This window comes from Diadema setosum, chromosome 10, assembly GCF_964275005.1.
Source record: "Diadema setosum chromosome 10, eeDiaSeto1, whole genome shotgun sequence".
NCBI classification, from domain to species: Eukaryota; Metazoa; Echinodermata; class Echinoidea; order Diadematoida; family Diadematidae; genus Diadema; species Diadema setosum.
This window is the reverse complement of record NC_092694.1, coordinates 17297307-17316325: the sequence shown is the minus strand read 5'-3', so window position 1 is coordinate 17316325 and position 19019 is coordinate 17297307. Positions and strand designations below refer to the sequence as shown.

The 19019-nt window shown below is 38.4% G+C and overlaps 1 protein-coding gene across 1 annotated transcript; it reads right to left on the bottom strand.

The window, feature by feature from the left end:
- Positions 1–11463: 11463 nt before the first annotated feature.
- On the bottom strand, positions 11464–13390 carry LOC140233611 (uncharacterized). The gene has a single exon (XM_072313709.1). It carries the CDS (start codon positions 13388–13390, stop codon positions 11540–11542), a length of 1851 nt encoding a protein of 616 aa, XP_072169810.1. The 3' UTR covers positions 11464–11539.
- Positions 13391–19019: the final 5629 nt, after the last annotated feature.

Here is a 19019-nt window from a genome sequence, read left to right as displayed (position 1 = left end):
GTAATTATCCGAAACTGTAGTTTTCACCAAAATATTACTTACCAAAAAGTATAAGGTCTTGTCACCCCAGCGATGATACTGTACTTGTCAAAGATAAGTGCAATAGGTATTAAAATCACACTTCAATCGGATATGCACTTGGTGAGGTGGTGCAGGGGGCACTTCAGGGCACACTGTGAACCAGACATGGGGGTGGAGATGATACAGCCTACAGGTAATGACCTTGAAATACTGAAGGCTGTCTTATATGATGAAATGCATGCATGCTTCCTTTGTGAAGTTTAGGCAGGATGGTCTAACCTGATAATTTTGATGTTATAATCCCCTTGACTTTATCTTACGACTCTCATATCCCTCAATAGCATTTCATACTCACAGGATGGCACTTTCTGTGGCCTCCCTCCCCCCACTCTCTTGGAGTCATCACCAATATATTGTTTGATAGTTGTTAACTAGTAGTGATCTTCAGAGAAAAACAGCATTGTCGATACAGTGCATACTGTATACACTCTGATATAGATAAATGGCACATTATGAATAATAAGTGCATATCACGGAGAAATACATGTCCATAACATCTCCCCTGTATCCACCGTCAGACTGTTAGAGTGTTTTCTGGTACCACATCAGGTAATTCGGTTTTATTTCGTTGTTTTGATTTGTTTTCAAGTTGTCTCAAAAGAGCTACCTCTGCTAAATACATTTTGGTGTGATTGCATGTTATATGTGTAGCGGATCAATATTATGCGTTCCCTGCATGGTAAAAACTGAGGAAAAGTAGAGGCATATTATTAAATGAAAAATACAAAACTCTTGTCCCCAGTTCAGACTTGAAATTTCAACTTGATTAAGATGTCACAGAGATGGGCAGCGGATACGTAGACCACAGCAATAGTTTGCCTGGTAGGTTTTCATGTTGGGTGATCTTAGGGCAAGCCAACATGTTGTTTTCCTTTGGATGTGACAGATTCATGTTACCCCCATCCCTTCCCCCACATAATGTGCATGTTTAAAGGTGTGTTTATTATTACTTCAGAATACCCTTTGAATGGGCAACCTCAAGTGTGATGTTCATGTGACTGCCAAAAGGGAGACAGTTAAGTTGCAATCAAGCAGTGTGTCGGTTATCGGCCAAGGTTCATTTGTCAGATTGCACAGATGCTGGAGATACATCAGATTGAAATGTGCTCAAAATATCACGCGGTTAGAAGAACAAAAATAAAGACATATTGAAGTACATAGGATATGTTTCTGTCTATTAGTAGAAGACAGTTTTTGAAATGGCAGGTTTCACCGTTCTTGTATAATTAACTTGAACATTTTGAAAGAAAATGTGATTGACTCTTGACACTTTTATTCAAAATTGGAGTGAAGGCATGTCGTGCTGAGATTTCCTTAAGAAGACAATGACAGTGTGTATGTACAGATCTTGACCTTGTAAATTGTTATCATGAATGTGACTGCAGTCCCTGTTTTCGTACTTGCATCCAGTTTGAAGTTGTGCAATACATGGTCAGCTCGTAACTTTACAGATGACATGAATTCTAAGATTGCAGCATGTTACGATGTAAGCAGTTGAGCCACATTAACATGAGATAAGGACCACTGCTTTTATGTAAGCAAGTAAGTATCCCTGTGAATGATAACAAGAGTAGACTCGGCCACAGCAAAATTGTTTGTCTATCTTGAGTCTGCTGACAAGGGTAGAGTCATGATATTATTGTCTGAAATGTGTCGCTATCACCCTAAACACTAAACGAAGAGCCAATTTCATGAAGAGATCCACGGAAAAATTGTAACAGGCAACAAATTGCAGTTACCATAGCAACGGCTGAGATTCTCATGGTTGATTGGCTGTTTGCTCAGCTGTTACCATGGTGACGGTGATTTTTGTATTGCGAGTTACAATTATTGCAGTGTGTTTGTATGTGTGGCATGGAACCAAGGTACAGCAGTTTTGTAAATATGTGTACATGTACTACCGCTCACATTGACGTCTGTCACTGTCTGTGTATTACGAAGTGAAAAAAAAAGAAGAAATAAGATGATTGATTTAATCTATTTTGAGTACCCTGATACAGTGTCATGTGATGTTGAATACATCCCATAGTGTGTAGTTAATCCAGATGCAATATTTATCAATTTCAATCTGAGTTAGACTACATACACGACAATATTTTGAACTTGAGCTGCAAAAAGCAACAAAAGTAAGATAAGAAAACCAATAAAGAAACATTATTGTAAAATTGTACAAATTATTGATAATTATGTATTGGCAAACGAGTGTATATATATAATCTTATATGCTGGAAACATGTGGGACTATCAAGTGTAAGGAAAGTATTGTTCTGTATGAATGTGCACAACATGAACATTTTCTTTGTAATGACAATGAAATTATGGCAGCTGTACATCTATTTCTTTGGGTGATGTGTTTCGAAACTTTGTTGCATATGACAAGCTGATGCTGTGTTGAAGGTCCGCCAGATAAAAATTTAGACTATGGTGCAGATTGGATGTACTTTCTTAACAATGACAGGTGTGGTCATGTGGGGTAATATGCCAGAGTGGGTATATGAGTAGAAATGTATACTGTGTATGTGTGTGTATAACTGCCCAGCGCAAAGCCCACAGCAGATATAATGGACCAAAAGATGCCACTTGGGTTGACTGACTCAAATTTGTAAAGTTGATCATATCTGGGAGAGTAATCTGTTCTCTACCTTCTCTCAAAACGTGGCAGCTGAAAACAAAATGGAAATAGGGATATTAGCAGTTTTTCTGGACCATTTGTGACCATGCATCACAAAACCAAACAAAAGTTGCAACCCTTGATTTTACGTGAGGACTCAAAAAAGATGAAATGGGTCAACCAGGTCAATCTTGAGTTTTTCAGATTTTCTGAAAGAACTATCCTTGTTCTACATTATTTAGTTTGGGATCACAGGGGCGGATCCAGGGAGGACCACAAACGGCGCACGCCCCCCCTTTATTTTTTGTTGAAACAAAAGAAATAAAAAGAAAAAAATGGGGGGAGGGGTGCGTGCGCCCCCCTTTATTTTTGTAAACACGCCCCCTCTTTACGAAATTCCTGGATCCGCCTCTGGATCATAACATGAATGGGAGAGTGTTTTCAGCAGTTTTTCTACAACCCATTTTTGGGGGAGAACAGAATGATCTGGTATGTCTTACAGTCCCCTTCTCATTTCTTGAAATCCTTAACTCACTATTCACTTTCAAGTCTAATAACTTTTGAAAGGATAATTCTACTGCTTTGAAAGTTGGCAGTAATCATGGACAGAATGTGTTAATAGAACATGCTCAATTTCAGCTCAATCTGATAATCCCTTCATTGTTTTTATGGTGGTTTACATCCTATGTTTTGTCCCTTTCACTGCACAGCTAGCACGACTTGGTAAAGATTATTAAGTGCTTGACTAATAGACCTGTACTTTCTCAGTTCACACTTTTCCAGAGTATGTGCTTTCTTTCTAGTATTTAGATAGGTTAGGGGAGTCCATTTGAATTTAGTCATACATCATTTTAAAGCTTAAAGTCTGCTCTTTAAGAATCTGCCCTCAACTCAAAATCCATGTCTGGCGACTTTTTTTTTGTTTTTGTTTTGTTTTGTTTTTTTGTTTTGTGATGCAGGGTTACATAATATCCATGAATATTCTGTATGCATGCTAGATGAAGTGATAATGCCATCATCGTATGTCTCTGTGACTATTCAACTAGCACATACATTTCTACTAAATTTGCTTGTTTGGTGTGTGTGCGTGTGTGTTGTGTGTGTGTGTGTGCGTGTGTGTGTGTGTGTGTGTGTGTGTGTGTGTGTGTGTGTGTGTGTGTGTGTGTGTGTGTGTGTGTGTGTATGCGTGTTTGTGTGAGCCAGTGGACATACCAGATGAGCATCACATCACAAAAGGTCATGATACTGAATGATGTTGGTGGTTGCGGGAGGAGTGGCAGTCGTGGTTGTGATGTGAATGGTTGGTATAGGTGATGGTGATCGTGATTATGGTAGTGGTTGGGTGATGGTGGTAGCGATGGTTGTGATGGTAATGGTGGTGAGTGGTAGCAGTGGTTGAGAGGGTCGTGATGGTGAGAATGATCGTGGTGGTGTTTGTCATTGTAATGATAATGGGCGGTAGTGTAAGGGATGTAGTTGGTGGTGACAATTCAGTTAACTTGTCGCCCGGGTGGTTGGGTAGTGCACGAGGATTTATGACAGTGACAATTTCACAGAGGAGATGCTACCATAGACACAACATGATTTAGCAGAACAGTGTCATTTCAAATGTGATCCGCTGTTGGTTTTCAAATAAGACACAGCACTGAGATCTAGACTATCTTCTGGCTGATTGGGTTGATAAAGATGAAATAATTCATATGCAAATATCAAGCATTTTATTCAAATCAAGGTATAAATGATAGGAAATCTGCCATGCAGATGCAAAAAAAAAAAAGAAGACTGTCGTACGCTCCCGTCCTTTCGTACAGAGGGACCTATCTTTGTGCATATAACAAACTCAGACTTTCTATTTTTTCCACTCCTTTCCCCCTAACTCATAATGCGATCCAATTCATAATGCGAACTGAGATGCGCAAAAGTTCAGCTATTTATGCTCATTCAGTATCATGGTATGGAAATGTGGGATATGTACATACATACCCACATAAAAAATAAAAATAAATAAATAATAATAATGATAATGAAAATAATAATAATAATGATAATGATAATAATAATAAGGTCCTCTTTACCCAGGGTAGCCTCTTCAGTGTTGCCATTGCTCTGCCAGAGGGCCCTGCTATTATTATTACCCTAGCATTGCCAGGTGCCCATTCATACACCTGGGTCGAGAGGGACATAGTGGGTAAAAACATCTTGTCCAAGGACGTAAGCACTGTGCGGGATTCGAACTCGGGTCTTCCGATCGGGAGTCGCGAGTCTTATCCACTATGCCACAGCGCCCCCACTTACCGTTCACATCATCACTCCGTGAGCTGGGCAAACAGTAACCAGCTGGGAGCTCTTCCAACATAACTACGTCTTGTCAATGGTAAAATCTGTCATAGTTGAACAGCGCCATCTCAAAAGGGACAGTCAAGCGGGCTGGCTGAGCTTTTTTTTCACACCTGTTGGAGGAGAGTACTAGTATTCGCAATCTGAGGAGAACAGTTAAAAATGATTGAAATATAATATTCTAATTCAGATGAGAATGTACACAAATTTACTGAATTTTCATTGAATTCATCGACAGACGCTATTTCAAAGTTAGCGATTGGATAATTAATCTTTTCTGCATCTTAGTCTATAGTAACAATTTCCCAGTCAACTTTATGGAGACATTATTACCATTTTATAACTTTATCCTAGATAATGTAAGTAGGGCTTATTCAAAAGGTGTACATTCTTAGAAATCATTTTGTTATACGCTCTGAAATCAGTTATGTGCCGTTAGCTACCGGTACGGGGGTAATTTGTTCCCATGTATGAATGAGATGTCACGTATATTTTGGAAAAAAAAAGTTCGGGTTTTTTTTTTTCTTTTTCATCTGACTTTGAAAGCGTGATAGATTTAAATCTTGAGGTTGAAATTAACTCGACCATTGATTGTCTGGTATTTCATGGGGGGGGGGTTGCTCTCAATCCTACTTGATTTATACTGGGGTCATAAAATCATATTCCCACTAAATAGGTTTTCGGCATTCACTACACGTAGCATTGTGCATTATGTACAATTGAATTTGATGTCTGTTCTTCTAAATTTTTGTTTTTATTTTCAAGACAGTGTTACTTTGATGTTATTTTCCATTTAATGTAATTTAATTCAATGTAACGAAATACAACTCGATTTAGGGTGTTTGACGGCGTGTGACACCATTTAGGGATGCACGTTCTTAATTTATCTTAATTCGCCAACAAGGGTCTATTTATGAATTTTTGAGGTGTTTGTAAGCGGGTGGGTAGCATATTGACCCCCCTCCCATCACCTAGAAAAAAAGATCAGTATAAAACTTGATAATTTGTCGCGGAAGCTTCTCTAGAAATAATCTCTCTGTGTATTCAATGAATATGCTGCCATGTATTCTACACAATGACTGCGGGATCCCGCGCTTTCGTTTGACCTAAATATAAAGTAAAGGGGTTTACGTGGTATTTTTCATATCGATTTATAGTCTCGTCACTATATGTTTTATACACGACTTACTGAATATATTATTGACTGTGGGAAATGTATGCCCCCAAACAGCAGTCATATAATTATTTGTTTTGTGGTGAGTTGTACTTCCTTATAATAATTATATGTATTGCTGGCATGACTTTGACCGTAGAGATATTTGCCGTAGAGAGCAAAGTTGAAGAGCTATAACCATGCGTAAGCACGTAACTCATGTCTGAACTGATTGATTATGACTGTGTTGGATAAGTGTTGGTATTTTTTTTTGTCTATATCTTGCTCATATTATTCTCTGCGTATCTCTTTTTCCCTTCCTCGATCTTCTTTCTCTCTCTCTTCCTCTCTCGTCCTGCTTTACATAATGAAATATATATTAATTCCTATTATATATACATATAAGAATTGGTTGATAATGTATTTGATATACATACATATCATTGATGTATTCATGCTTGCATTCAACATATATAATATGTATGTTGAATGATAGATATGCACACATAATGTTTCATATATAACATGAAATATAATGTATGTATGTATATATATATATATATATATATATATATATATATATATATATATATATATATATATATATATACATACATACATACATACATAATATTCATGTATAAGTGTTGGTATTTTTTTTTTGTCTATATCTTGCTCATATTATTCTCTGCGTATCTCTTTTTCCCTTCCTCGATCTTCTTTCTCTCTCTCTTCCTCTCTCGTCCTGCTTTACATAATGAAATATATATTAATTCCTATTATATATACATATAAGAATTGGTTGATAATGTATTTGATATACATACATATCATTGATGTATTCATGCTTGCATTCAACATATATAATATGTATGTTGAATGATAGATATGCACACATAATGTTTCATATATAACATGAAATATAATGTATGTATGTATATATATATATATATATATATATATATATATATATATATATACATACATACATACATACATAATATTCATGTATAAGTGTTGGTATTTTTTTTTTGTCTATATCTTGCTCATATTATTCTCTGCGTATCTCTTTTTCCCTTCCTCGATCTTCTTTCTCTCTCTCTTCCTCTCTCGTCCTGCTTTACATAATGAAATATATATTAATTCCTATTATATATACATATAAGAATTGGTTGATAATGTATTTGATATACTTATGCATAAACACATATCATTGATGTATTCATGCTTGCATTCAACATATATAATATATATGTTGAATGATAGATATGCACACATAATGTTTCATATATAACATGAAATATAATGTATGTATGTATGTATATATATATATATATATATATATACATACATACATAATATTCATGTATTAGATGCATACTTTCAAATATATTGTAAACAAACATGTGACACAAATGTGAGTCAGTCATTTTCGTCTTTCGTTTGTATTGGTTCGTCAAACGTTAAACACAATAAGGCTTAATTAAATAGATACATGAATGAATACTCTATAGCATGTCTGTGGCATACACAGATTTTACACTTCGAGCTTTGTCGCATAGAAAAAAAAAAAAAGAAAAATACCAATATAGTGACTATGAAAAATAACATAAACATCGTGTCGCCAATTGACCTAAAACGAAATATATTTGCACTTATTCACTCGTTAAGACAGCATTAAGAATGTAGAATTCACCGTTATACGTTTCTTTCAAACGTTTTGAGATTACAAATACTCAAATTAAAAATGTGTATAAAAGATAGAAACAGACGCCAGACAGACGGAGAGTGGACTGAAATGGAAGAAGGACAACGGGAAAAGGGAGGAGAATCTACCAACATAAATATTTCATAACATATACACATTGTCACGATAAAGTTGTTCTCTCCCAATGTCAAGGCACTTTATTTATCTCCCGCTGGCTAACAGCGTGCTTTCTTATACAAGAGATACAAAGACGACATTACGATCAATAATAGTACACAGACGGCTCTACACGGGCCTATTGAGTCTTTCTGGTTTTTTGTAACAGCTAGGCGTACCACTAATACTAAATCCTTATCGACCCACCTAAACTGGGCCAATGAAAAGAAGACCTATTGTGGGCACAATGAAAAGTTTAGAAACAGGAAATACAGGATAACGCTTTTTTGACTCTCCGCAGCCGCCTGCTTGAACTTCAACGCAACCATGCTCGTCTTGATGGGATTAGTAAACCGCATTTCGTCCATCCTTCTTGCCTGGCGTTTTATTCACTGTATGTGGGTTCCTTTTAATATCCTTGTATTCATGTGACAGACAGTGGTTGAGCAGTAGACTTCATAGCGTATTGTTCAATCTTTTATGGTACACAGAAAACGGACTCATAGAACACTAATTAAATATGGATTAAATTGGCTGCAAGAAGTCGGGTAGGTCTCACTCCAATCAAACGCCTTCTATCTTTTATCAGATATTTCATTCCTTCACAATAGGAATATATTTCCTTTTCCTTCATTTAAGTTGATTAGAAAGGTCATCAAGTCTCGAGTCTTACAACGATTCCACGTTTGATAAATTCTACCTAACATGACGTGTGAGAAGATAAACTCGGAATGCAAACTTACAGAGTAACACTAAAACGTAGAATAGCACATAATCATTCCCTAGTGAAATTGAATCCAATATCTATCTTTCCACTTATCAACCGATAACAAAACAACTATTACGCTTTATCACATATAAAAAGAGTTATAAAAAGAGTTATTTATGCGAACAATAATTACGTCCCCTATAGTTGCAATTATTGCATAGCACAGTAAATTATCTTTCTACGCCTGCAGCATGAAGTTCAAGCTTCATAAACTGCATCAACACAAGTGATATTTTATTCTAGGTAGATGAAGTGTTCTACTTTTTAGTATCTGAGTGTTAACAGTACGTATCGTTCACGTTGCAGTATGATGATATTTGTGTATTTCTGCCTTCCAACTTACATAATGTATCTCTACATCATCAAGCTCTTGTAATACATTGTACATGTACATGCACACGAATAAATCCACATAAAAACATCTGTGTTCAAAATAATTGGAAGCATAATTCAAACGTTGAATCGACTTGTGCTCGATTGAGCGCAGTCTTGGTCTACACAAAATAATTCTAAATTCCTGCCATGAATTCTACAAACAACGAAAATAGAGAGAGAGAAAAAAAAAAAACCCCAATAACAACAGTATTTCGACCCCGAAATAACGAACAAATAAAAAACGATAACAGTCAAAAGTTGCATTGCACGTGGATTTTAGCTTTGTGGGTTCTTAGGTCTTCTCGCGCAAAAATTATGACCTCTATTTTTTTTTAATCCGACCTTTAATGGGTGAAAATATTTCACTGAGAGACAGCGCCGTTATTTCCGGAAGAAATATGACAGTATAAGAGAGGGGCAGAGGGAGAGAGAGAGAGAGAGAGAGAGAGAAAGAAAGAGAGAGAGAGAGAGAGAGAGAGAGAGAGAGAGGGGGGGGGGGTATGCCGGATTCAGGTATTGTGTTTGGTCGTATTTGCTTGAAGACCCGATGGCTATTTCGCCACGTCCTTCTCATCACCTCCACCGGATATATTTTGTCATTTGTATGTGTTCTCTCACCAGAACGGCGGAGTACCGGAAGGAGAAAGAGAAAAAAAAATAAATGGGGGCTGGAGGGGGACTGAGATAGAAAAATTATGTGTTTTTACAATGAAGGTATACTAGTATACCCTTTTCCCATGCTGTATAATGCTTTCGAGCACGAGCACGCAAACATGAATTTTCAATATGTTGAATAAAGCTCGACGGTTTTACTTATAATGGCAAAATAAAAGTGGTTGATGACATAAATATGAAATTTACAGCTGATTTTTGGTTCTGTTATTGTCTTACTAATTCAAACTTATTGGCCATTTATTCATTTTGTTTTCTTGGGAATTTCCTAAATCTACATTGAGTTAGGAAAAAAAAATTGAATACTAAACTGATTTTTGGTTTCTGCCGGTAACGGGCCAGTATAGCCCTGACCGATCACGTTAATGTTGTTGATCAGTGAACACGTGTTGAATAAACTACACACCAAGCGACTAAACACGTAAATCGCAGAAGTCGTGGCCCATTTTCACAATCTAATACGACGAAAGAAAAGAATGAAATGAATACATCAGGGAAAATACATCCAAAGCTTAAACACACCCGATACACGTATTTCAATGTCTTCTTGTGTATTGAATTCACAAACTGAGCGTGTTTCTGGTCTCAGGGGAAAATTACATTACATATTTAGAAACGCGAGTGACATGATGACAGGCAAGTGTGGTTTAAAAAACAAGAAAATGGGATTAAAAGCAGACTTTCAACGAATCTGATCCACCGGAAAGGAACTAGACCTATAACACCAGGGGGAAGACGTTACATATTTTAGTGTTTGTTTGTTTGATTGTTTATTTTTCTTTTATCAGGCTGTCTTGTTTTGAATGTCCCTGACTTTGGAAGAAGTTAGGGACGCTCTGTCCTGCTGATGAACTATAAAGATTAAAAGCTTATATGTGACCATAACTTGTTACTTCAACTTTCACTTATTGTTACTTTTTGTCTGACGCGATTAAAGTGTCAGATGATCGTGTCCTCACCCAATATCATTTCGCTATTACAACACGATGGGAAGAATGGCTGTGTTTCGTTCTACTTTAGATAACAGTAGAATCCTAAGATGATCCCGGTGTTAACGACAAACAAGAAATGCACTGTTTCAAGCTTGTGGAATTATGATGAGCAAAAAACAAACAACAAAGGCCCTCTCTTATTCGTCACCTGAGCTTGGGAACTAGTCCCACTGTCACCAAATTACTTTCTCTTTGTATCATAACTGTGCACATTTAAAGCACGTCAAAATCTCACATCTGTTAATAAACCTTTCATTGATAATAGGCTACTAAAGTACAGGTTTATAGAATATAAATCGTCAGGCAGGTTACTTGACACAGATTGAAAAACCCGTTATACCATACTATTATCAACCACTTTCTATTAAGTCATTCCATGACAATTGCTATGATATTGCACTATATCCTGATAGCTTACTTACTATACAACAATAAAAAAATCATAGACGAAATGAATACAAATTCAGATGGTCAACCTTGGATTGTAAGGCACAAACAATAAGGTTGTATAAATTAGGCCTTGCGTGTCATTTAACACGTATTTACTGTTATAATTTGAAACATGAAAATCTTGAAACCAATACTAGTATAGACTAAAATATGGTGCATATTTTAAACAGACGTTCAGCATATAACTTAGGCAGTGGTGCTGGGAAAGAACGGGAACGCCCCAGTCCCGTTAACCTCACGTGGGAATGCACATAAAAATGTTACGACGCGAAGGCGGTTTCGGGGAGTTGGAAGACTTCTCGCTGATATTGTCCGGCGTGGTTGACGTCATCACAGGAACGAGGGGGATGAGACGCTCGTAGATGGCAAGATCGTCGCCTTTCTGAAGGGCTATGCGACCTGACATCGTCACTACGAGGGCGATGTGATCCAGCGAGGGATTGCACCTGTGTTTGACGACACGCTCGACCAGCCGTCCGTCGTTCGAGTAGGCGTCGACAAAAATCGTCGTCGAGTCATCTCGTCGGCCGTAGGCCACCATGATCGCGTCATCACGAGCGACGGCGCATCGCACCCACTGCCAAGACTCGTCCGAGATCGTCGCCATCACCAAGCCCGACTGATCAACGATTGTCACCTCTGTCGCTCCAGACTGGATGACGAGTTTTCCCGACGAGAGAGTGGCAAGATTATAGATTGTTCCCGAGTAAGGTATGCTGCGGATTTTCTCTCCCGTGGTTGACCGGTAAACGTTTATCTTGTTATAAGTGTTACTGGCGTGGTCACGTGCCACGATAGAACCGTCGTGATCGACGGCGAGTCGGGTGTGAGACCAGTTTTTAGGCACTTTGAAATGACTCGACACCTTTCCCCGCTTCGTGTGCCAAACGTTGACTGTCGACTTATCATTCCTCGTTACTGCTATTAAATCGTTACTGAGCGACGCCGCGTCGGTGATGCATGCCGAGTCCGACGTGACGAGATTCGTCGCCCCACTCTCCACGTCCATGGTGTATAAACCAAAGCTCTTGTCCTGCTTGTCACCATTCTCGCCCGTAAACAACACACGATTGTTCGCTTTCGTAGAATTTAGCAGACGAAAGTTAGGCAGCCCAACTTGGATATTTCTGATCTTGCACCAAGCAGGCGCTGTCGTCACCAACTTTCCGAGCAGGCAGCAGTTGTCACTTGCACTCTCGGACTCGAATTTTACGCTCTTAGCGATGCTGTCCACCATCGATACGGACTCGACGTCGAGCTCCAACGCAAGGCATTCTTCTAAGACAGCGTTATCTGGGGTTGTCGGGAGAGAAAGCAACTCCTTCACGTCGGCGCTCAATGTTCCTTCAGCTGCTTTGCGTGCATTGGCGACGATCTCGTCTGCTTTCTCGAGAAAATCCTGATACTCGTCTAATTGGTCCAACAACTTTCGCTTCACGTCGTCGAGCTCTGAGAAGAGATTGCATTGCCTCTGTTGAATTTCACGCGACTTGTTATCTTTCTCCTCCCGCAGCTCTGCCAGGCGATTATCTTTCCATCTGTCTATCTTTTGCTTTTCTTCTCGAGCGCGACTCTCGATTTTTCTCGCGGCAATCGTCTGGTCCTCTTCCAGACTTCTCGATTTCTCGTGTACGCGCACTAGGACTGCGTATCTCAGGCGGTCGAATCGGCCGTTGACATCGTCGATGCACTCCTCGATGATACGGCGATCATGACGAAGTTGTTGTTCTTTCTCGGCAATTCTCTCACATTGAGTTCGTGCAGTGTCTCGTCGCTGCTTAATCACTTTACTGATGTCACGGTATTCGTGTCCCGAGTGCGTCAAATGGACGCATACGTCACAGATCGGTCGCCTGCAATTCACGCAGTAAAGTATGACATCTCGATGGCGATGCTCGCTGCACCTCCATTGCGACGTCGACGTCGGCCCATCCAGTACGGTGTCAGCGAGGTCCCCTCCGGCACACGTGGAGCAAAGGTTTCGCCTGAGGGTGTAGCGCGCCGTGTCCTGTTGGGAGTCTTGGGCCGGACACCCCTTGCCGCACTCTTCACAAGACCGCTGGTCGTCGGCAAACTTTCCTGCCATTTCGATAAATATGTTCCTCCAGTCGCTATTATTCCAATGAAAAATTAGCTGTTGTCATTCTGCCTCGCAATTAACCAACTCCAGGAGCAGCAGCAAGGGTAACTCTGAAACAGAAGAAACCAAACTTTGAATCACAATCGGCACATGCTGTTATTTAAATCACGTAGTGCATATGAAATGTCCTCTGTAACAGATTTGAGAAACTGACTGGCTCACAAAATGCAAGGTGTAGACTTTGTATCGCTGTCAAAGTTCATCCAAGTTACCATCACGTAGACCATGCTATATAACTGCTGTAGATCATTTCGGATCACGATGCATGGCAACACCAACCTCTGAGTCCATTCAGCAGACAGTGCGATTTGCAGGAAGAATCCTTCTGATTCAGTTCTCGCATGACCACGAAATACAACCAGCCTGCCTGGCGTCAGTTGAAGTCAAAGTAGGTGTGCGAAGCCTAATTAAGGTGTGCAGGCAGGCATTCACATCAGCGCGGGCTAAGGACGAATACAACACTCTGTCCTTCTCAGTTACCTGAAATCCTTCTCTCTTTGTCGAAAAGCCCAATGAATGAAAGACAAATGTTCAGATAGCACAGCAATAAAGATGGTATTTTCAGATATGCCATGCTAACACAATTTACACAAGTGAAAACTGTTCCGGCTCTCCCGTTAGCTTTTCACATCACGTTGTCACTCAGAGCTCCAGCTCAACTGTTCTTGCTACATAGACCAACACCCACCTAAGTTTTTTTTTCCTTCCCCCTCTTTCTCCTCTCCCACTCCACCGTCGCTCGTCAAAACGTTCGTTTAAGCCAGATCGGAAGCAACTAAAGTCAAAGGTTGCTCTACGGCAAACAGTTCTTTTATTCTCCGTGTGTACTCCGGAAACGCGGCGAACGATAGGCAAACATGTTTTGCACCGACGATCATTTTGAAAGAGGGCTCGACTAAAGTCCAATAGCCCGCTTTCTTACCCCGTGAGAGATTAGAGGCCCCAGTGAACGGAGCGACGGGGCGTTTTCGCTCGAAAGCAGTGGTTGGCGAGAGGAATGACTCTACACACGTATACCTTATATACCACTGCTCGCAAATGCATTTCATAGAGTCCGCCATTTCTCAACCAAGGCCTATACACGCGCTATCAAGTTTGCTTTGTCTTTTTAATCTCGTAGGTCCACATTGTTACAAACACTTTGCTTCAAAGAGCTGGGCTGATTTGATACATACTCAATGTAAAGAACACAGATTCTTGTGTGGAAAATGTAGGTTAGAACTCCGAACAATTTCAATAATTTATATACTTTAAGAGTTCAATAATTACCGCAAAACTTTCGTATGAAGTACTATAACGACACACAAACATCACGTTTAGCTGCTTAGATAAGAGAAATGAAATGAAACATCGACTGCTATTTAAGTTTTAGGGAAGCGATGTAGTCAGGATATACACTCATGCTGAGTAAATACCATAATATCAATATGACTTGTCTTTTGCATATACTTCTTAAAAATCAACTTTAGTGTTGCTTTAAAAGGATTGTACAGTACCGGTTGAGGTGGGGATTCATGTTTTGAACATTCCTAAGTGAGATAATGAAAAGCCTCTTATGAAATATGAAAGAGCATGTAATTTTAAGAAGGATTCAACGTTTATTTGATGAAAATTGGTTTTCAAATGGCTGAGATATCCAAAAAAGTGCTAATAATAAAAGGCGACATGCCACAACTTTATTAGGATCTCTTTGTTTCACCTTGTTTTTGGATATCTCAGCCATTTCTGAATATCTCGCAAAACGTTAAAAGCTAGATCCTCACCTCGACCAGAACTGTACACACCCTTTAATGGAAACATTTGCTTTGAGAATGGCATACTCAGTCATGTAGATAAATGGAAAGGGAAGTGAAGTTAATCGAGAAGAATATGGAATATTCTAGGGAATCATTCACAATACAATATCATATCATCATTATACACACTTTGCCTATTCTCCTTAGTCATCAATATTGCAGTCAATATCTTCTGCGTCCACAAGCACAACAGCAACTACATGGACCTACTCTACTACTTCCTCTTCTTTTCCCCCTCCTCTAAATTCCTCCTCTTCGTCTCTTCTTTTTATTACTGCTGACCTCATTCTTCTCGTCTTTCTAATTAGATCATTAAAATCACATCGAAGTAGCAAAAACTAATTTAGAAGCATACCATCTTGGCCAGTCGAGGATGTATAGTATAATACAGACTGCAGGCGAAACACTTAATCTTCTCTTCGTGACATTTTATTTTCTTCAAAATATCCAAAATACATCAACTGATTTGCTTGAGCATTATGATGGGACACAAAGATTATAGAAAATCGCAGCTATTTTACAGAAATATATACCTTCCTCGTCCGAGGTGAAATACGTTCCTGTGCAGACGCTTAGATTTTAGCAAATTTATGGCCCCTGAGAAAAAAAAAAACAACAACAAAAACCACTGTTACGCATTTGCCAAAACTCATAACTAAAAAGTCAAGTGAATTTCCAATCTCGTTGACTTGAAGAAAGATGTATAAAATGAAACTAAAACTCTATAGATGTTAGGGCCTATAAGTTTAATTGAATTTGTAAAGTAGAATCCAAAGAAATTGAACTGTATAGAGCTTCACTTTATCAATAATTTAACATGTCTATTTATTACCTATTACAATTATTTCATTTATTTTCATTTTCAACAGTGTGTCAGTGAACAAAAGATTGCATAAAGAAAGAAAAACAATATACATATTGTTCATGTAGGCCTAAGAATTCACCTCCCTGCTAAAAATCATTGTCAATGAAGTACGAAATATGTAACAAGTATACGGGCAGAGAAATGTATTATGAAGCGACTAAAACACATCTATGAATCGACGACACAACTAAAACCCTACACAAATCCCTACTACTATCATTATAAGAGTCACAGTCACATACCTAGATAAGATTTTAGTAATGACGTCATCTCGTCACGATCAAGTCACTAGGGCCCCATTTCATAAAGATGTTCGGATAGCATCTCTTGCTGATATGGAAACTTTCTATGGCAACAGCCAATCAGGAAACTAGGTTCTTGTCATTACCATGACAATTGTCATTCCAGCAAGACTTGCCATCATATCAACTTTCTATGAAATGGGGCCCGGAAGTAACTCATACAGACATTCATCTTGAAAAAAAAAACCACACAAATAACAAAACAGCATCGCTGAATCGTTGTGGCTGTATGGAAAATAGCTGCTATGATTCATACAAACCATTAGGGAACCACTTGGTTAGGTTTCAGACGAAGACCAAGCTATCTCTCTCGACATGACAAATGCTGTAGGGAAGCTTATCTCTACTGTGTAGGGTAAGTTTTTTTTCCTTGGACTGTTAGATAGAGCCAATCCAACCTTAAAAAAAAAAATACCAAGCACCATCGTTAAAAATAAATGTATGATTACATTCTAGAGCATCGAAATGTTCCTACTATCACTATTTATATTTAACTGTCGCAGAGAAGTAGAATTGGATTGGCTTAGAAAGATGCTATAGACAGAGAAACATCTTGTTTCACTAACGAAAATCCCCATATTGATAATTATACAGTCAATTGGACGGAGAAATAGTGTCTGGTGTGCATTTCCAACTCATCCTCCAAAAAAAAAACTTCATTTTAAAAGCATCCGTTGTCATCTTTAATATTTTCTAAAGGGAGATGGTGTTTTTGTGTTGCTATATATACCTTGAGTTGTGAACAGGTTGACCGGTTCAATACGGGAATCCGGAACCACCGTTGACATTTTTACTTGAACAACCACAGGCTCCTGTTAAAATTGCACATGTTGTACAGACAGAGAAGCCAGTCATGGTGCCGAATGACTGGGTGGAAAAATTAATGCGAGGGATTGCTCACGACTGTGTCTTACTGCAAATTAGCTAAATTGAAATAGACTAAACGTGATTTGGGATGGCTAGTAACTGATCAGTGTAAATCAGTGGGAATGCTGGGGGATGATTGTCCAATCCTTGTGGGATTCATTTAAAAGTACATTATGTATCTGTTGTTGTGTGAGTATTATTTGCTTCAGAATGGTCTCATATTCAAGTAATGTGCAGTTTAATGTTTCCAGGTTAGCATGCCTGGTCAGTGACGGGGCGATTAAACTGCACATTACTTGAATATGAGACCATTCTGAAGCAAATAATTTTCACAAAACAATAGATATATCTATTGTACTCTTAAATGAATCCCACAAGAATTGGAACAATTATCCCCAGCATTCCCACTGATTCACACTGATCAGTTACTCTAGCCATCCCCTTTAACGAGCAATCAGAAACATCCAGATGTCATAGAGTTCTGTGTTCAGCACTAAAAGCCAATGTCAATGTTAACACAAAGCTGAATCTGAATCTGAGTGAAAAAGAACAGGCTTTTTGTGTTTTGAAGCTTCTTTCCACTCTAATTCAAACGATGTGATGAAACAAAGGGGATATACTGTTGGGTGGATTTCCATTATTATGTGACCAACCATTTAGAGTAAATCTTGGCACCGAGTGATCCACAAAATCTCAGTTTTGTAGGGCCTAATATATATACATACACAGAACATTATTACAATACCCCAGCCAAGATTATAATTATGGTGTTACACAGAGGCATGTAATCGTGACCACCGTATCAATGGGGTGCCATTACTTCACAAACAGTAAAATGGGTGGGTCATAGATACAAACGCCATCGTAATCATAAAACGCCATGCTGATCTAGAATGGGTGACTGATTTATTCATCTATGTGTGCTTCTAAACGAGAACCAAATAATCACCCACAATAAAACATAAACAGTATTGAATAAACACTGGTTTTAGTCTCAGAGGTTGACATTGTGTTGTATGGAGGATGAGGAAACGAATAACACTCGCAGTGGTTATCAAAATAAGCATGGAATCTGCCCACAGAATGGCCGCTGTAAATGGTGAACGCAGCACTAGAACAGGAACGTATAGATGTTTAATCACGACTTTATCCAAGTTCAAGGCAGTGTTAGAATGACATTGATACAAAAAAAAATCAGGTCCACCGTTTCATTCAAAACAAATGGCAGGTTAAAACACGTAGGCCTACATGGTATACAGAAAACTATTGAAGTTTACATTACAGCAACACAAAATACATACATACCATATCACACACAAACTGTCAAATATTAATCAATCAGTCAAATGTCAATGATATCACTGCGTTATGATAACAACAGTGGTATAATTATATTCCACAATTTTAATACAATAATTATCGTTTAAAGATAGTGAAAAAATAACAAAATACTCTCTAAAAAAAATCGAGTGAAAATATTCACTAAGGAGTGAATACAAAAAAGAGTGAATTTAGAGTGAAATTGGAGTGAATTTCGAGTGAAAATGTTCATTTTCACTCATTTTGGAGTGGCCTCAGGGATCACTCGAAGATTTTGGAGTGATCCCTGACGTCACTCTAAAACGAGTGAAAATTAACATTTTCACTCGAAATTCACTCCAATTTCACTCTAAATTCACTCTTTTTTGTATTCACTTCTTCAAGAGTGAATATTTTCACTCGATTTTTTTAGAGAGTACATTTCT